This window comes from Cercospora kikuchii, assembly GCF_019650295.1.
Source record: "Cercospora kikuchii DNA, contig_00003, whole genome shotgun sequence".
In the NCBI taxonomy this organism is placed as follows: Eukaryota; Fungi; Ascomycota; class Dothideomycetes; order Mycosphaerellales; family Mycosphaerellaceae; genus Cercospora; species Cercospora kikuchii.
The window spans coordinates 4,204,815-4,222,762 of record NW_025408584.1 but is presented as its reverse complement, the minus strand read 5'-3'; the positions used below and the strand labels follow the sequence as shown (position 1 = coordinate 4,222,762).

At 53.3% G+C, this 17,948-nt stretch overlaps 9 protein-coding genes across 11 annotated transcripts; 6 read left to right on the top strand and 3 right to left on the bottom strand.

Moving 5' to 3' along the window:
* Window positions 1–477: 477 nt before the first annotated feature.
* Window positions 478–1,209, top strand: CKM354_000603400 (uncharacterized protein; the record flags this gene model as incomplete). Its single annotated transcript, XM_044801331.1, has 3 exons — window positions 478–622; window positions 740–1,098; window positions 1,147–1,209. 3 exons carry the CDS (start codon window positions 478–480, stop codon window positions 1,207–1,209), a joined length of 567 nt encoding a protein of 188 aa, XP_044657266.1.
* Window positions 1,210–1,530: 321 nt separating this feature from the next.
* Window positions 1,531–2,520, bottom strand: CKM354_000603300 (uncharacterized protein; the record flags this gene model as incomplete). Its single annotated transcript, XM_044801330.1, has 1 exon — window positions 1,531–2,520. The coding sequence occupies one exon, from the start codon at window positions 2,518–2,520 to the stop codon at window positions 1,531–1,533; it is 990 nt and encodes a 329-aa protein (XP_044657265.1).
* Window positions 2,521–2,932: 412 nt separating this feature from the next.
* CKM354_000603200 (uncharacterized protein) lies at window positions 2,933–3,849 on the top strand (the record flags this gene model as incomplete). Its single annotated transcript, XM_044801329.1, has 2 exons — window positions 2,933–3,170; window positions 3,236–3,849. The coding sequence occupies 2 exons, from the start codon at window positions 2,933–2,935 to the stop codon at window positions 3,847–3,849; spliced, it is 852 nt and encodes a 283-aa protein (XP_044657264.1).
* Window positions 3,850–4,078: 229 nt separating this feature from the next.
* CKM354_000603100 (uncharacterized protein) lies at window positions 4,079–5,899 on the bottom strand (the record flags this gene model as incomplete). Its single annotated transcript, XM_044801328.1, has 7 exons — window positions 4,079–4,288; window positions 4,344–4,692; window positions 4,743–4,920; window positions 4,973–5,020; window positions 5,077–5,194; window positions 5,246–5,479; window positions 5,561–5,899. The coding sequence occupies 7 exons, from the start codon at window positions 5,897–5,899 to the stop codon at window positions 4,079–4,081; spliced, it is 1,476 nt and encodes a 491-aa protein (XP_044657263.1).
* A 667-nt stretch (window positions 5,900–6,566) lies between these two features.
* On the top strand, window positions 6,567–7,088 carry CKM354_000603000 (uncharacterized protein; the record flags this gene model as incomplete). The annotated part of the gene is made up of 2 exons (XM_044801327.1): window positions 6,567–6,644; window positions 6,693–7,088. The coding sequence occupies 2 exons, from the start codon at window positions 6,567–6,569 to the stop codon at window positions 7,086–7,088; spliced, it is 474 nt and encodes a 157-aa protein (XP_044657262.1).
* Window positions 7,089–7,440: 352 nt separating this feature from the next.
* Window positions 7,441–10,563, top strand: CKM354_000602900 (uncharacterized protein; the record flags this gene model as incomplete). Its single annotated transcript, XM_044801326.1, has 1 exon — window positions 7,441–10,563. One exon carries the CDS (start codon window positions 7,441–7,443, stop codon window positions 10,561–10,563), a length of 3,123 nt encoding a protein of 1,040 aa, XP_044657261.1.
* A 231-nt stretch (window positions 10,564–10,794) lies between these two features.
* Window positions 10,795–12,155, bottom strand: CKM354_000602800 (uncharacterized protein; the record flags this gene model as incomplete). The annotated part of the gene is made up of 4 exons (XM_044801325.1): window positions 10,795–11,195; window positions 11,284–11,590; window positions 11,662–12,057; window positions 12,108–12,155. The coding sequence occupies 4 exons, from the start codon at window positions 12,153–12,155 to the stop codon at window positions 10,795–10,797; spliced, it is 1,152 nt and encodes a 383-aa protein (XP_044657260.1).
* A 582-nt stretch (window positions 12,156–12,737) lies between these two features.
* On the top strand, window positions 12,738–13,631 carry CKM354_000602700 (uncharacterized protein; the record flags this gene model as incomplete). Its single annotated transcript, XM_044801324.1, has 1 exon — window positions 12,738–13,631. The coding sequence occupies one exon, from the start codon at window positions 12,738–12,740 to the stop codon at window positions 13,629–13,631; it is 894 nt and encodes a 297-aa protein (XP_044657259.1).
* A 427-nt stretch (window positions 13,632–14,058) lies between these two features.
* On the top strand, window positions 14,059–17,926 carry CKM354_000602600 (uncharacterized protein; the record flags this gene model as incomplete). Of its 3 annotated transcripts, none has more annotated exons than XM_044801321.1 (6): window positions 14,059–15,884; window positions 15,935–16,118; window positions 16,168–16,238; window positions 16,290–16,421; window positions 16,602–17,025; window positions 17,078–17,926. In XM_044801321.1, 6 exons carry the CDS (start codon window positions 14,059–14,061, stop codon window positions 17,924–17,926), a joined length of 3,486 nt encoding a protein of 1,161 aa, XP_044657256.1. The 3 variants fall into 3 exon arrangements, with proteins under 3 accessions (XP_044657256.1, XP_044657257.1, XP_044657258.1); XM_044801322.1 differs by having other exon boundaries at window positions 14,080–15,884; window positions 16,290–16,474; window positions 16,574–17,025; XM_044801323.1 differs by lacking the exons at window positions 16,602–17,025; window positions 17,078–17,926 and having other exon boundaries at window positions 14,080–15,884; window positions 16,290–16,539.
* Between the last annotated feature and the right edge of the window lie 22 nt (window positions 17,927–17,948).

Here is a 17,948-nt window from a genome sequence, read left to right as displayed (position 1 = left end):
CAACACTTCACCTCTCCGTACCACCACCACAATCCGTCACCTGTTTTACTGCTCTCGTGCGCCAGCGACGCCGCCATCTCGTACCACGCCGCCGCCCTCCTCCGCCCGCGCCCGCACCGAAAGAACGAATCGGCCTGCGGACCCTGCCAACTTCACCTCACGCGAGCCAAGTCATTCGCCGTGCCTCGTCCACGAACAAAGACCGGCCATCTGTTCGTCTGCCACGCCCGCCCTCTCTTCCCGACTCGCACTTTACCACCACCGCACCTCCCACTCGACCGCGATCTGTCTGTAATCACAGCTTACGCCAAGATTACCGCCACGCTGGCTCCGCTCTTATTCTTACCACACCGCAAACGATCCCCCGACAACACCGCCAAACTGTCGTCCACACTCCTCCAGTCGCGAGGCGGAATCACCTTCGCCGAGGGTGTCAACACGTCTCCGCCCCCCTGCGTGCAGTCCGCCACACGCAAAATGAGCACCAACACCAAGGATAAGGACCAGCGGAGGCGGCGGAGGAGTAGCAGTCTGATGTACCAGGAGCCTCCCGAGAGCCTCGAGCAGCAATCAGACCAAGCGATACTCCCAAACTTGAATGCACAGTGGGTGAATGCGAAAGGTGAGTAACGCACAGAAAGAGCATGCAGTGGCAGGAAGAGGAGGCGGCGGCGGCGGCAGCGAGACAAGGAGACATACGGTGATTAGGATCCGTGGCTAACACAGGATGCTTGTCCAGGCGCATGGATGATTCACATCATCCTCATACTCCTCCTCAAGATCGTCTACGATATCGTGCCGTCCATCACCCAAGAAACGTCATGGACAATGGTCAACATAACGTACATGGCCGGCTCATACCTCATGTTCCACTACGTGCGAGGCATCCCTTTCGAGTTCAATGCCGGAGCGTACGACAATCTCAACATGTGGGAGCAAATTGACAACGAAGACCAATACACGCCGGCGAAGAAATTTCTGCTGGCCATGCCGATCGGGTTGTTCCTAATCAGCACGCACTACACACATTACGACCTAGCATACTTCATGATCAACTTTTTGGCGACGCTAGCAGTTGTGGTACCCAAATTACCGGCAGTACGTATACACCCAGCCTTGCGTACCGCACGTCTGACACGAGTATAGTTCCACCGCATGCGACTCGCCGTCTTCAACTCACCTCCCGCACCTACAGAAGGAGACAGATGATATCAAAAGAGCCGGGATGCTACCGGATTATGGCGTTGTAATATTGGGGGAAAATGATTACACCACAGCGGGATTATTGTACTCATAAGTCAGAAGATGGATCTGACGTGGACGCTTCAGCGACCTTTGCGCTCCTTTGAGATACCATACCTCTGCCCGAGCAGTAGAGGAGCAAAGATTGTTCTATTGCCAATGAAGCCACAGCGGCACATTGCGGAATTTTCATTCAGGAACCCACTTCGTCTTGGAGAAATTCTCTTTCGTGAGTATTGTTTCTCAAGTTTGGTGCTGACTACAGAATAGATCATTCTCGCGCTACAGCTATGCCTCCCTCGAAGCTTCAAACTGCGCCCGGAGCTCCTCATACACAGGCTTGATCCTCCCCTCCAATGCATCTTCCAGGTACTTCTCGAACGACGTAAACTCCAAATCGGGATACAACTCCTTACTAGTCACATACCCCAAATACTTGGCATATTCCGGCGTATTGTCCCCTCGAATCCCCCACGAACGCATATACTGCGCTGGAACTTTGACGAAAAGTGCATGCGGACCTTCACCTGGACTCTCAATTCGTGCCAACAGGTCCTTTTCTGAAAGATACGTCCTATCGATTTTCTCTCCGAGCCTTTTCTCTACGAGATCGTACACGGCATTCTGGCTCCAGAGTTCGTTGTATACGAAGACCCATTTGTTTACTGTTCGTTCATCCTGGATTATCCGAGCGACGTATTTTCCGATATCTCGAAGATCGGTTAGGCCGCTCAGTACGTTTCCATCGCCGGCGATTCCTGGGGTGACGATACCGGCTACTGCGTCCAATTTTCCGGATGGAACGCGAGGGAGGGAGATTTGGTACCACCAACCTACGTCGATGATCGTGTAGGAGAGGCCGAGTTGGAATATGTGGTTGTAGACTTCTTGTTTCTGGTCTCGAAGGAGATGGATTCCGCCTGGCGGGATGACGGTTATGAAGGCGCAGGGGATGAACCGTTTTACGCCGGCGGCTTTGGCTGCTGTTGCGAGTTGGATTTGGGAGAGTTGGTCTGTGGCGCCGATGGCGGAGATGAGGATTTCGATTCCTTGGAGGGAGGAGGTGAGTTCTTCGGGAGAGGCTGTGAGGTCTAGGGTGCGGAGGGAGACGTTTTTGTGGGATTTCAGGGCTTGGTTGGCGGGTTTGGAGAGGGAGGAGGGGCGGACGAGGGCGGTGATGTGAAAGTCCGATGCTTGAGGCGAGGATATAAGTCCGTTGAAGATTGAGCTGCCTGTCTCGCCTGTGGCGCCAAGGAAGCCGATTTGGAGAAGCGCCATTGGTGATTTGACGTGCTGTGGTAAGGATGCTGGTAAGGTTGGCAAGGTGTCCTGGCTACCCTATATATGTTCTCTTGGCTTTGAGGTATACTTGTTACCATTGATCTCGACTGTCGACATAGAACGCCGTCTCCGTTCCAACAAACTGCACTGAAACAGCCGTGTCGTTCGTGATTTCTAATCGAACCCGTCTGCGTCGTTATGCTGCTTGCACAATGTGCATAACCGCTCATTGAACCAATCGTGCGACTTTGGAATCGGATGACGGATGCAAAGCTCGCTTCCGATACGAATCATGTCCACTTTCTGCGGTCAAATATTGAAGGCTCATTTGATTCGGACTTGCATGTCCTACAGTGTGCATCCTTGCAGCTGCATATCACCATCCTTGCCACTTGACAACCTCACCTCAATGTTCACTATCGCGCCAACAATAGGTGCATTACTTAAATCTGGAGTACGAGTCTCGTGGCAGGCCAATGGCAGCATCAAGCAGCTCGCTTTCATACGAACATCACGCCGCACGTTCGCCGTTACAATGAGTGTGAGACGTCACCACTTCGCGCCTCTCGGCGCCAGCAGTGGAAACAACGCAGACGCGAATCTGCTACGCCTTCGAGGCATCGTCTTCGACATGGACGGCACACTGTGTGAGTAACACAGTCGTGCATTTCAGCCGAGGCCCTCCTGTACTGATGAAACACCATCCTCAAAGGCGAGCCCCAAAACTGGATGTTCAGCCAAATGCGTTCAGAAGTCGGAATTCCCAAATCTGAAGACATCCTCGACTACATCCACGCCTTACCAGAACCTCAGCAAACCGAAGCCTTTGAAAAGATCAAAGCTATTGAAAGCGCAGCAATGTCGAAACAGATCCCTCAAGCAGGTTTGGTTGCTCTCATGGAATTCCTGGATCAGCATAAGATTAAAAAGGCGATTTGTACGAGAAATTTCGACGCGCCTGTGAATCATTTATTGGAGAGACATATTCCTTCGCATTTGAATCCTTTTGATCCGGTGGTTACGAGGGATTTTAAGCCGCCGAAGCCGTCGCCGGAGGGGATTTTGCATATTGCTAGGTCCTGGGGCGTGGTGGATTCGGAGGTAAAGACGTCCGCTGATGGCGCGAAGACTCCGCTGTTGCCTATTATTATGGTTGGCGATTCGGTAGATGATATGGCTGCTGGTAGGGATGCGGGTGCGCTTACGGTGTTGTTGAAGAGTGAAGGGAAGGAGGAGTTGGAGACGGATGAGAGGACTGATGTTGCGATTGGGACATTGGATGAATTGATTGGGCTGTTGAAGCGAGGGATCAAGCCTGCTCGATAACGACTTTGGGCACCATTCCGTGCCTAGAAGGCGATACATAACGATGTGAAGTACCGACTTCGCATAAGCCGACTAAAGCTCCCACTTGCTGGAGGTCTCATCTTCCGGTTTTGCACATAATTCGCTCATAGAAGATGTTCAAATTGCAAGTAACATCCTTATACAATAGCACACGGCCGCTTTCAATTTATTGAAAGCCCCAAAACGTTACAGGGCAATATCAAATAATCTAGTAACCAGGAAAGGTGCAAGTAAATCTAGTCCCAATATAGTCCCCATCATCATCGTTCAAATCTGACGTCTGGCAATGCTTCTCGTTCACGTCATTGGTTTGATCAGATCTGAAGACATACCATCCGTGCGTGTTTGGGACCGGCGTTCCGTATATGAACTCTAGCCCAGTGTTGCAGCCACTGTTATCAACACGTTTGATTTCAAGCTAGAAATGGGCATTAGCAAGGGATGAAGGAAGTGGATCTTACGCGAGTACTGACCTCTTTGGGAAGTGATCCTTGCAAAGTCATCGATTCGCCCAGGGCGAGAGTAACAGGAGCGCCAGCACCGCGGTTTGCAACTCCAGTATAGGCACCGTTTGCCAATGTTTGGACAGTTACTTCGTACTGGTCGCCGTTGTCGCCGGTAATGTCTACAAGCACTTGATACGCCCAGATGTCGTGGGCTTCGTTGTCGATCTTATATGTGTTCATTGTCTGGGAGTCGTAAGGGTAATCCAAATAGGCACCTACTCCAGCTCCGCCGCCAGTTCTGGCGATATCACTCATGTGGAATTGGCGGCCATCGTTTGCGCAATTGATGGTTCCAGGCGCACCGCAGTACGTCAAGCTACAAGACAGTCAGTGACATACTCAAGGTAGGGAGGCACAATCGCGCACCTGGCTTTCATGGCAACGTCATCCGCAATGTTGTCATCGAATTGGCTCATGTCGAACTCGACATTGAACGTGTCGCCAGCTTCGAAAGGATTTGTGCCAAGTCTTCTAGATTCATGCCTAGCGCCAGCTCTGTATTGGACCATCTTTCGCTTGAAGTACTTCCACTCGGCTCCGCCTCCTGCGTGGTTTCTGTTAGCTTTGACAGACGGAGAGAAGAAAGTGGTACTTGCTGCTGTTGTCGAGCCTGGTGATGCATCGTAGAGAATGTTGAGAGGGATCTATGTGAATCATGCGGTCAGTACTGCGGTCTGCTGGCGGCCTGGATCTCACCTACTGGCAGTAGGATCAAAGGTCGGATTTTCCCAATTCGCCATGGGCCATTCATCGGTCTGCAATTCCAGCTGAGAGTCCCTTGGGGGCAGACTGGGATCATCAGGATTGACTTGCAAGTGCTTCAGGTGAAAATTAGCCATGCAGACAAACACGCAATGGAAAGCACATACAAAAGGATATGGGTCCCAGAATAGTTGACCGAACGGCCAGAGACCGCAGGGAGTTCCCGAGCCGGAGGTAGCGACGCCAGATTCAACACGATTCTGCGCGTATTCGGGCGTGCCATCATCGTTGCCGCCGTAGGTATAAGTCACAGCAGTGGCTGAGCCTTGGGCGCCCATCATGCAGTTCTGATACCAACAGGCATTTTGACAAGCTTCACGAGACTTTTTACAGTCCATCATCTAGAAAGGATGGATGTCAGCGTTGACTGCTTGTGCGGATATCGTGAATCAACAGGCACACATAACGGCTGTTTGACTCACCATGGTGCCTCGATACGCAGGAGCCCTCTTAAAGATACCACGACGCACGAGAGTCTGGTCGTCTTCCTCGCCATAGGGAGTGTAAGCACCCCAACGCTCGACATGCGTTTTCTGGTCATTCCGGGGGATCTGTTGTCGAACCACATCAGGAGCTTCGATGGGCTGGGGAGCTGATGTGTTTGCGCTGTCTTGCCGCAGATCTTCATTCTGTATCAAGTCTGGCTGGGCTACCAATGTAGCGACCGGAAGTGCTGCGCCAAATGGCTTGGGAATATGCCCATCGACCCGGCCGGCTGAGGCATGGAGAGCGAGTGACAAAGTAACGACTAGTGACAACATGAGAGCGAGTGAAAGCTACTTGCATTGCTGCTTGAGGCGGCTCCGTGGCCAGACTTAAGGTGAGGCCATTCGAGAGGTGCTCGCCTCAGCTCTTCGGTCCACAAGATGGTGTGTGCGATGTCCTCCATGGCATTCTAGGCGCAGCGCCCTTGTTTCGCAGTTCGATATTGATGTGGAGCAACGGGCATGAATTTTGAAGGAGCGCGGTACCTGCATCCTGCATCCTGAATCCTTCTGGTACTACAATAGCGCGGGCGGAGCCTAATGACCTTGGAATCTGTACGCAAGTACCTTGCTATAGCCTCACCGGTGTGCAAAGCTAAGGCGCGGCACTTCTGCGGGGCAATAACTATGCATAGCTGTGGTCGCACGCGAACGCCGCTTTGGCTCTGTTTTGGGAAACTTGTTGGTGGAGAGATCAAGGAGGAGGGTGAAATTAGAGTCCTCGGGAATCCGCGGGAGTCTGCGATCCCACATCCTAGTCGCATGGCACGGCCCATCTCGCTTGGCGGCCCAATGAACTGGCAACTAACATGACCACGGACACTCCTCCGAGTTGTTCGTCGGGCACTTCTCAGCTCAACCTGGCCCCATCTCTCGTCCAACACACTCTCGCCTTAACACTATACACCCCCGCCTTGTGTTGAACAAGAGATCAAGACCCATTATGGCTGCCCAGGACCGAACAAATCCGGACGAGGGCGATGTCTACCTGATATTCATCCTAGAGTCCGTACCTATCGAGGTACGTGTGCCGTAGCGGCGACGAAAGGTCAGAGCTCATCGAGATCAGACGATCAATGAGGTCTTAGAAAAGTCACACAACGAAACGGGCGAATATCTCCTTCGCTTGGCCGACAGCAGCAGCATCGCAGACCAAGGAACCCCTCTGGGCACCGAAACACCCATTAGTCCCGACTGGAGCTCTCCTTACATAGGAAAGGACATTCGACAGGTAGCCACAATCGTCGAGCATGTGCCAGATCCTCTGAATCGGCAGCACTTCGCCGTCTTGGACCTCGCCGTGTATCAGCAGACTCGTAAAGTCATGGTCTACAAAATTGTGGGCGAAGAGCCGCAAGGGATTCCGTGCACCGCCGAAGAAGTGTCGCTGCATCTACTTGGCTACGACAGAGGCACTTGGGCTGAAAGCTGGAGACGTTGGCGGGAAAAAGGCCTCAGCTTGTGAATTGTGGGGCGGAGCTCCGATCCTACAGACCCACAGCGCTCGTACTCCATCTGAATGTAAATTGCGGCTGAAGGACAAGCCGTACCACCGCAACATGGCTGCATACACCATGACCATACCCAATGCAAAGTACCACTCCGAATATCCATGCGTCACACCGGCCCCGAAGATGTCCAGCTTGGTTATGCAGACCAAGCATTGGGCTGAGCCAACAGTGGACACATGCTAGGAACTATTCCTGTGGCGGCATTGTGCCTGGCAGGGGTGGCCAAGATGCAATCGCATTGAAGGCGACACTTCATCATCTCGTTGTCCGCTCACAAATCATCGGCAGCTCGCCATCGTTCACATCATGGACAAGTTCACGTCCTGGATCGCGTACCTCACGTCGTTGACCTCGGGTCATCATACAGGCCATAGCCACCAGGACACAGCAGATGCTACGATAGGTTATGCCGTCCCATCTGGATATGGCCCGCCTGTATACGGCCAGAGCACGGTCACTTCTGCCGCCACGACTTCACCACCTGGCTACGGTCCTCCTGGATACGGTCCTCCTGGATACGGCCAAAGCACGACCATGTCGTCAAGCATGCCATCGGTCCCCAGCATAGGCAATTCATCGTCTTCAGCGATCGTCACATCTTCAAGCTCCGCTGCTCAGGCGAGTGATGGTCCCTCTTCATCTGCAACCAACCAGACCTCGATAGCAGGACCGACAAACAAAACGACCACGGATTCGGATACAGTCGCCACCACGACTCTGGGGAACCCAATCCCATCGCCCTCTACGACCTTTGCCGGTCACCTCAATTCCACATCTGTCCAGTCGACCGGAGTAGTCAGTTCCTTCACCAACCCAGATGGAAGCCAGGTCATCGAGACTACAAGTGATTCCGTGTCATCGGTTCTCACTTCATCAATCAGTCAAACGAGAACCGAGGCGACCCTTTCGACTGGGATTGCAACGACAATCACAAGATCTGACGGCTTAGTCCTTACTACCACGACCAACGTTCCCATCGTCTCTCAGCCGGCTAATTCGTCTGCCCCGTCAGATACGAATGTTCCTTCGGCCACCTTAACTGTCATCACACAATCAGATGGTGAAGTGTCCACCTCGACCATTGGGAGCATTCCAGACCAGCCCACGGGGCAGTCTTCGATTGCAATCACAACGATCACGCGATCAGACGGCGAGGTAATCACATCCTCGATTGCCAGCGACCCAGTCTCCATCACGGAACCGTCCTCGGCAAGTCTCACTACATTTGCATTGTCCAATGGGGAGGTTGTCACCTCGACGATTCCCAATCTTCCAACATCAAGCGCAGAACAATCCTCAGCTGTTCCTACCACTATCGCCCCATCTGATGGGCAGGCGGGTACATCTACCAATTCAAGCGCTCCGGTTCCGAGCACGACTGTGTCTACGCCGGTCCTGACCACTTCAACTCAATCTGACGGGAGCCTCATTACGTTGACAGTATCTGATGTCCCCGTGCCGAGCACAGAGCAATCATCAGCAAATCTCACAACTCTTACCACTTCAGGTGTAGCAATTATCACGTCCACAGTCCCCAGCACATCACTCTCCAACACAGATGCATCCGCCTCCGTCCCGGGAACAGAACAGTCATCGGATAGTTTCACAACCCTTACCAATTCTGATGGAGCAATCGTGACGTCCACAATTTTCAGCGCGCCAGTCTCGACCATAGACGTGCCTTCAGGAAGTGTGACAGCACCAACGGAGTCGAATCAGCAGATTACTATCGGTCCTAGTCTGACTGCGTCTGGTAACGCCTCTGGAATCATCATCGGCTCGACGACGATTACTCCTGGTGGCTCTGCTTTCATTACCGATACTTGTACCGTGTCTCTAGCGTCTTCGGGCATACTGAATGTATGCGGCAGTACTACTACACTTCCCATCCAGACAACTATCCCGAGTGGATCTAGCACTAGCATCACTGCCTCGGGCGCAATTTCGAGTACCAGTATTGTCACCTCAACTATGACGACTGTTCCACCCGAGGTGTCCACGGAAATCATTCATCCGCCGGGAGTTACGACAAACACTTGGCTCACGACGACTAAAGATAGCAGCGATACTGTAGTTCCGGTGATTTGGTGTACGGCATGCGCTCCCGGCGGGGGCAGCGGGGGCGTCGTAATATGGGACTTTCCACCAGTTCCATGGACTCTTTTTGACTGGGGCTTGACCTTCCCCAACTTACCCAAATGGACTCTTCCGTGTATCAGGGTGTTTGGGGCTGTGGTGTCTGGTGATTGTCCGGACCCTCAGACGGACGAGCAAGGCGAAGATGACGAGTCATCGTCTACTGCGTCCAGCTCTTCCACAGAGACCTGTACTCAAAGTACCACGGTCACTGACTGCAGGGTCGGCTGTTCGGTGTCTTCCACAAGCACGGATAACTCGGTTTCCAGTACAACAATTTGCTATACAACAAGCTGCACTTCGAGCTCTGGCTGCAGCCTCGTTGGCACAACTTCATCATCCATTTCGAGTCCATCCTCAGCCTTGGCATGCGCTATCACTGCTTCACCAACCAAGTATGATGCCTTTGCCATGTACAGCTCACTGGGACTCCCAGTTCCTCTCTGGATGCAAGCTGCGACAATTCGGCCAGAAACCGACATACCGGAAGAAAGTCTACCAGACTCTCCCGACCTCGAACCAAGTACAAGCTCTGTTGCTCCTACCTCAAGCTCGACTACATCTTCTGCCGAGGTCACAACGAGTAGCAGCTCGATCACAACGTCTTCAGAGGTCACGTCCACTTCCAGCTCGATTGAGCCCCCGATTACAGGTCTGCCCAGCTTGACAAGGACGGGAGGTATCACGACCCTTTCTGGCAGTTCGTGCGCATCGACCACTACATTCTCCCAATGTGCAGGCTCGGGTGGCCAAGCGGCGTGCGTAGAAACTACAAGCTGTGCCTCCTGGGAAGCCACCACTACGCCAGAGCCCTCTCCAGAGCCCTCGACGTCTTCCGCAGAGCCAGAGCCTGAACCTTCCTCCACTACTGAAGAAGCTCCATCAACACCAACCGTATCCGTCACCCCACTCGAAGTCTTCTCAACCGAATGCTGGGATGAATCAGACTTCCCCGGACACGCCGACATCCAGGGCAACGACCAAGGTCGCATGGCAGAGTACTTTTGCGAAACTTGGAATCAAGTCGTTGATGGACAGCCCGATGTCGGTCCTGGAGAAATTACAGCAGATTATCGTCTTGATGGCTGGGGCGTGAGATATGACTTTGCAGTTGGGTGGATTGATGACTGCGTTACCACGGTTGATCGACAGGATGTTGCATTTCCAGTGGGAGATGGAGGGAAGAGTTGTACTGATATTATGAAGGACAATTATTCGAAATGTAATAATGGGGGTGTTGGAGGGACGACTCAGGCGGGGTGTTTGGCTGTGACGTTTACTGGGGGGAAGTAGATGAGGAGCGAATAGGTAGTCTGATTTATGAGTTTGGATATTTGACTTGTCCCACGCTGCTTCAGACATGCTCGTTGGCCCTAGAAGATATTTTTCTGATGGTTCATCGCGTAGCTGTGGAAGACATCATACTGGCCGTGGGAATGCAGTCTCAGAGAACCAATTTAAGATACTGTCAACAGGTTCACGATCGCTCTCTACTGCACATATCTCCTATTCCCATCTTCCCACTCACCCATACGGCGTCAACTCCCCCCTCCAAGGCCTCTTCAACCCCTTCGCCGCCTCAGCATTAAACCTCCAAACCCCCACCGTCCTCTCCGTATCCAAACGTTCCCCAACTTCAGCCAGTAGTTTCTCCGCCACAGGATTCCCCGTCTCTTTCTTGAAAAACAGCGCTTCCCAATTCTCTTCTCCGGTTTCAGGTTTTTTCCGTAATTCTCGCTGCGCAGTTTCGAGTTTACTCTTCGCGTCCGCAACGCCTTGCATGTTTCCAGTTCGGATTGCTTCGATGACGTGTTGCCAGGCTTTGCGGGATTCCCAGGGATCTTGTTTTTCGAGGGGGAGGGTGCGGAATTCGGTGGCGTGAGCGGAAGCGACGCTGTAGGTTTCGAGGGTGGTGTTGGAGGAGTCTTTGATTGTGAAGGATTCGGACCAGTTGCCCCGTTTTGTTGTGAGTATGCGGTGCGTGAATTGATTCGGGAAGGATGGGATTTATACTTACCTCTGCAACGTAGATTGGATTGCTGTGCTTCTTGTCTTCGGGTGCGTATACTGCGGCGTGAACGTGGTTCTTTTCGCCGGTTAAGCCAAGGAGGCGTTTCCCGCTGAAGTCGATGATGGCTCTGTAGCCTGTTGACGAGATGATGGAGTGAGAGCCCTGGAGTTCGGGGTAGGGACTTCCGGTTAAGATGCCCTGCACTTTGACGTCGGGTAGAGGGATGAGGTAGTCTTCGTTGAGCTCATCGAGGTGCAAGATTGCGTGGCCTATTTGAGTGATGTTGACTGTTCCGGTGAATCGAATGTCCTGTTCAAACGTGATTAGTACGGTGATTTTGAAGAGGCCAGAAAAGCTTATGGAGAGGGAAATCAGCCTACCTGCCTAGTGTATCCTTCTGCTCGCACACCGTGCTTATCATTCCACAGATAGCACGCAGTCACTGGAGGATGATGGCTGACTTGTTCAGAAATCAGATGCGTCTCATCGTCCTCTGGCCCGCAGTCGCCGATGAAGACTTCGCCAAGGAAGGCGTTCAATGGTTTCTTGACGCCTTCATTCGGCTGCCGGCCAGCGTATTGCTGAGACTTGAGACTGGCCAGCAACCATTTCAGTACCGCAAGAATTCGTTTGGCAGGATCTTGTTCGTGAGCTGGTGCAGTAAAGAGCTCGGGCTGTTCGATCCAGTAGCGTGGGAACTCTGTGGTGGACTTGTTGGCTAACACGAAAGGAGGAGCTGTTATCGTGGACAGGTCGCCTTTGATCGTCGCTATGGACTATTCGATGTCAGATGCTATGCTCAACCTTTGTGACAATGTCCGCGTACTGCTAGGAATTGTTTCAGGCTGCTCTGCTGCTCGCTGGTATCAGCCATCTCTGCTAGATGTAGCAATGTAACGTCTAAGCAGTGTTCCAGCGATCACGGCCTCGGAATATATAGGTCTTCACTTATGTGCGTAAGTATCGAACCGGGAGAAATGCGCCGACTTCTACTAGGCATCTGAGAACGCTGGCAAGCATGACGTAGTCGATCTATGCTGGGCCACCTTTTGTGTACGTGGACGCCGGCTTCATGCACGATCAGTCTTGCCATGGTCACTTTCCGGGTATCGCCAAAGCGATGAGCCACACGCGATCTCGGAAATGGTTGGGATGGATGTTCCCGGCAAAGCAGCATCAAACCGTGATCATCCAACACGCGCCAAGACACGTGCTCGACGCGTGAGAAGTGCCATACACGTATTTCTCCCCTATCGCAGCGATTTGTTCTCCAGTCCGACGACGGCCAGCAACGATGATGCCAATGTCGCCAGCAGTGTTGATGGTGGTGCTCGCCCTATCGAGGCCCTATCGGTGACGTGAAGCGACTTTTGTCTTGGCGTTGCACCTGCACAACATGAGAGCTCACCACCTCTAAGCTACACTTCACCTTCCACTGCTCCAATCATTTCCCAACATGGCCAAATTGCTGAAGATACCACTGAAGTTGGCGCTGGTGCAGCTGGCAACAGGAGCGGACAAGACGGCCAACCTCGCGCGAGCTCGTTCCAAGGTCCTCGAAGCTTCCTCCAAAGGCGCAAACATTGTCGTCCTGCCCGAGTGTTTCAACAGCCCCTACGGAACGAAGCACTTTCCCAAATACGCCGAGACGCTGCTGCCATCGCCGCCGACCAAGGAGCAAGCACCTTCCTTCCACGCATTGTCGGAGCTCGCAAAAGAGGCAAAGGCATACTTGGTGGGTGGCAGCATACCAGAGTATTGGGAGGAGACAAAGAAATACTACAACACCTCCTTGACCTTCGATCCGAATGGCAAGTTGATTGGGACACACCGCAAGGTGCACCTGTTCGACATTGATATCCCAGGCAAAATCTCGTTCCACGAAAGTGAGGTTCTGTCACCGGGCAACAAGGTCACGCTCATTGATCTGCCCGAGTACGGCAAGATAGCAATCGCCATCTGCTATGACATCCGCTTCCCAGAGCTGGCTATGATCGCCGCGAGGAAGGACGCCTTCTTGCTGCTGTACCCAGGCGCCTTCAATCTGACGACTGGCGCGATGCACTGGGAGCTCCAAGCGCGTGCGAGAGCCATGGACAACCAGGTCTATGTGGGACTCTGCAGTCCGTCTCGCGATATGCAGGCTGAGTACAATGCGTGGGGCCACTCAATGGTCGTGAACCCGAACGCGTCCATTCAGTCAGAGCTGGACGAGAATGAGGGCATCACGTACGCTGACCTGGACAACGATACCATCGAGGAGTCGCGCAAAGGCATTCCCATCTACACGCAACGCCGGTTTGACGTGTATCCGGATGTCAGTGCGGGAAAAGTGCGATTTGAGGAGTAGCAGTCGCGCATGCAGCAGAGTCGACGCGCAAGGGCAAGTGCAAAACAGCAGTAACGTCAGGTAGGAACAACGACCGCGATTGCTTTGCACGCCGAAAGCTTCATATCTCATCTTCTGCCCTGCAAACTGTGCGATGGTGCACTCATTTCTCTATTTGCTCAACCTCGCATGACATCTCCTAATCGATTTCGATACACTGCTTGACGAGCAACCACTAACCCTCCGATGCTCGCCTGCTCCTATCTGCACGACCTCCAACGGCCTTGACGCACGTCACGTCACCTGCACCCTCTAAGAAAGTCCATGGAGTCAACCGCTCCGTGAACAGTGCCGATCACAGAATCCGCGACTACCCCGAGGGCAGCTGTTACATCGCTCTCAGCCTACCGAATATCCTCACACCTGGGCATCTGGGCTGTCAAGACCAATGTCAGCAGTCGAAGGACAAATGCAGAATGGGACCACGCGCACACCTCGACCTCCGTTAGCAGCGAGGAAGAGACTGCCATGGCTCGATGCGGCCGGGATAGCTCCAGCACTACATCCTCAACCTACTTCTACTAGTCACGATCTGCTGCCACCGCAAGCAGCTCCCAGCAATTTTGTCGAACCCTCAACGAAATATGTTGCATCGAACGCTCTCAGTGATGACTTGAGGTTCCGCCCGACAGGCTCAACACCAGAAATCCGTGATCAAAGGCGAACACGAGACCCCAGATCCTACTCTCAGACTTCAGAGCGTCCTGCGGGGCTAAGGTCTCGTCCGATTACAAAATCAAAGCCAGCACCGGACCACCGTGCGCTCTCATGCGCGTCATCCGAGTACAGCACTACTACGCCGAGTGATCGAGAAGCCCTTCCTGCTGGCTTCCCAAGAAAGGACCCAGCGTCGTATGAGAAGCTCGTCAGGTCTCCTCACAGTCCCGACTCAGCCCCGAAGAAGCCGGCAATCCGTATTGCAACTCCATCCACCGACACAGTGAAAGCTCAGCCCGCACGAAAACGTAAAGGAACGACGAAAAATAAGTCACATCCAAGTCTGTACAGGAACTTAGCAGCTGTCTCCAGTGCTAGCGTTGATGGCGCACAGCGAAAGCTCCCTGGTGCCATATCCAATACCGCCACAGATGCTGTAGCTTCCAGCGCTGCGTTGCCCAAGCCCACCTCACAAGACCTTCCGTTATCTTCAGTTCCCGCCACAACATCGTCACTGTATGCGCTTCCGCCGCATCTAATGGCACCTTCGAGCTCTTCATCGCCGGACAGCGACTACGCAATGCCCATGGGCATATCGCGCAAGGCTGCCGCAATGCCAGATCGACAAAAGCTTGCGAGTGGCAAGTCTAAGCCTCCCGCTGACGCGGCGACAGGGCCAGCACAGGATGGACCTCGAGATGTACAACCCTTGAGAATAGGGACAGCGGCTAAAGGCGCCACGCGCGCTGCCACTGGTCTGCCCGATCTGCAAGAGGTGACAGTGCGGCCGCTCAGACTTTCTCAGACTGAGTCGATGCGATCGTCAGAAGAGGAAGGCGTATCGCCCTCTGCATCGCTTGGACGGCGGACAAGAGCTGCAGCCGAAAGATCGCCTTTCGCGCACGTCAACCAAGCTATGGCAAAAGTGCGTTCACCCAACTCCCAGCCTGCGCCAAAAGAGTCCGGGAGGATATCCCGAGGTGGCGATGCTCAACGCCACCGCATGGCCTCTGCAGACGACTCCATTTCGAGAACACCTCCCCGATTGTACCACCCACCCTCTGCTGATTCTATAGTCCGTGACTATGCCTACAATAACTCAAAGATCATGCGTCGCCATTCTACACATTCGCTGGAGCGTGCCAAGTACGGCGCGGCGGCGAGCTTCTACGGTGATCATGGAGAGTCAGTAGCAACACAGCCGGGAGTCCGACACAGCATCTGTACGACCAAGATCGATGCACCACTTCCTCCGTCTCCTGCACCCAAGTGGTGCTGCAGCCGACCAGGAAAACAACAGAGAGTCCACCGAGCTCATGCTATGCACAACAGCGACACCACCGCATCTAGGGTGCCAAGCAGACCACTACGAAGGGCCCAAGCAGGCTTGCAGAATGGCTCGCGATCGGCGGAGCCGCTGCTTGCCGCTGACGACCATGCTCATACAACCGCTGCTGCAAATCCGCCTTCTGCAACTGGCACAGCAAGTGCGACGCTTCCCGCAGAGACATTCAAGCCTGCGCGCGCCCCCACTGTAAGCAGTGATGCGGAGGCAGTGTGAGTGGCTTTCCCTTCCTGCCAGTTGACTTCGACTAACTTATACTCAGCGACCTCAGCTTGAAGCATCCTCGGCTCAATCACATCAGTGTCAAGGAGGGCGAGGAGTATTATCTCAGAAGACACCACAAGCCCGAGCCAATAGCAAGAGAGTGGAGTTTGACCAGGAAACGGCTTACGTCTTTCATTGCTTGCCTGAACACCATATTTGTGGGATTGATCGCTGGAATTTACGTACGTGCTCTGCTCTTGTTCCATCTGCGCGTTTGCTAATCTCAAGAAGGCCGGGGAAGTACCAAGGATTCAGTATCAGCTTGATGATGAATCACATTGGGTCATTTTTGGCAACATGCTGTGAGTGTGAATGATCTGAGATCATCATGTGGGTAATGCTGATCGAGATAGACTGTTTGCTGGACTGGGCATAAGCACTCTCATCGCATGGCCACTCCCATTACTCCATGGACGCCGCCCGTACATACTCGTGGCTTTCGGCATCATGCTACCCCTCCAGATCCCGCAGGCGATGGTCGTGCAGTATGCACATGGCTCAGGCTTGCTGTACAAGATCGGCCTTCTTCTCCCGCGTGGTCTGACTGGCCTGGCCCTCGGATTTGCCAATGTCAACTTTTTGCCGACGCTGTGGGACCTATAGGGAGCGTCACTCATGTCCGAACGCCCACATCAAGAGATCGTTGCGCCTGATGATGTTCGAAGGCAAGGCGGTGGTATTGGTGCTTGGCTAGGTCTGTGGACATTTTGCTTCGGAAGCTCACTTTCGATTGGATTTTTCGCTGGTGCCTGCATCATCTCGAAGCTTAATCCCAGCTGGGGCTTCTGGATCAGCATCATGCTCCTATCCTTCTTCCTGCTGGTCAACATGATCGCACCGGAAACCAGAAAGGCTGAACATCGAAGGTCCTTGTTCCAGTTCTTTGAAGACAAAGAAGCTCGCCGAGTCAAGCACCGCATCGCACGCGGCGAGGTCAAATTACACATCTCGAACGATGGACCAAAGTATTGGTTCGAGGAGGTCTGGGCTGGCATCATCCTCACCAAACGCATGGTTTTCCAACCGGGCTTTTTCGTCCTGATGTTGTACCTTGGGTGGATCCAAGCTCAACTCACACTTGTAATTTTGGTCAGTTGCCATACAAGTTCTATGAGTGCGTCTGCAAGCTGACTGTTCATAGCTACTTGGCGCCCTCCTCTCACGAGACTACGAATGGGCTTCACATTGGGTAGGACTGGCAGCCTTGTCTGTTCCAGTCGGCGCTGCTTTGGCTATGCCACTTACGAACGCCTCGACGTTCAGTCGAGCTCGCGTCAAGCCGCCGAGGACAGACAGCATGACATTTCAAGAGCCGCGAGTGACTTGGACTTCACATCTACTTCGAAGGACAATCTTCACACTGCTCCTACCCTTTGCAGGACTCGGATTCTGTCTGTGCAGCCCTGGTCCGCCTCTGCACTGGAGTGCTGCAGTGATCTTCGCCGGTCTGGTGGGCTTCCTGGCAGATCTAGGTACAGCAGAGTGCGTCGGCCTCATCATGGAAAGCTTCGACACGTGCGACTTGCAACCAGGAGTCAACACACGACATCGCGTGCAGTCCATGTCCGCTCAAACTCGTCGCCGCCGAACCAACTACTCTTCTTTTCCGCGTGTCTGCGCTGGCTGGTTTGCAGCACAGTCTTTCGGCTTCTTTCTCGCTGCGGGAGCAACGGTTGCAGCAGGCAGAATCACGGACAACTTTGGCGCACAGACTTCGATCTCGATTGTTGCAGCGATTCTACTGTGCGTCACGGTATTGCTGCTCATCGTTCTGTGGAGATGGAAAGATGTGCAAGTCATTCCGAGTTTCACGTCAAGTACGAGGGGTGAAAGTAAAGAGTTTGGTGATTTGGGCCAAGCGGATCCGGAGTGGAAACCTGTGGTGATTGGACATCCTTCGGGCAAGATGAGAAGGATGAATCTACTGGAGATGGGTGCTTGGTCGAGGTGGACGGAGATACGGAAGCTGAACAAATTGGTTAAAGAATGAGACGAGAGAAGAAAGGAAGAGA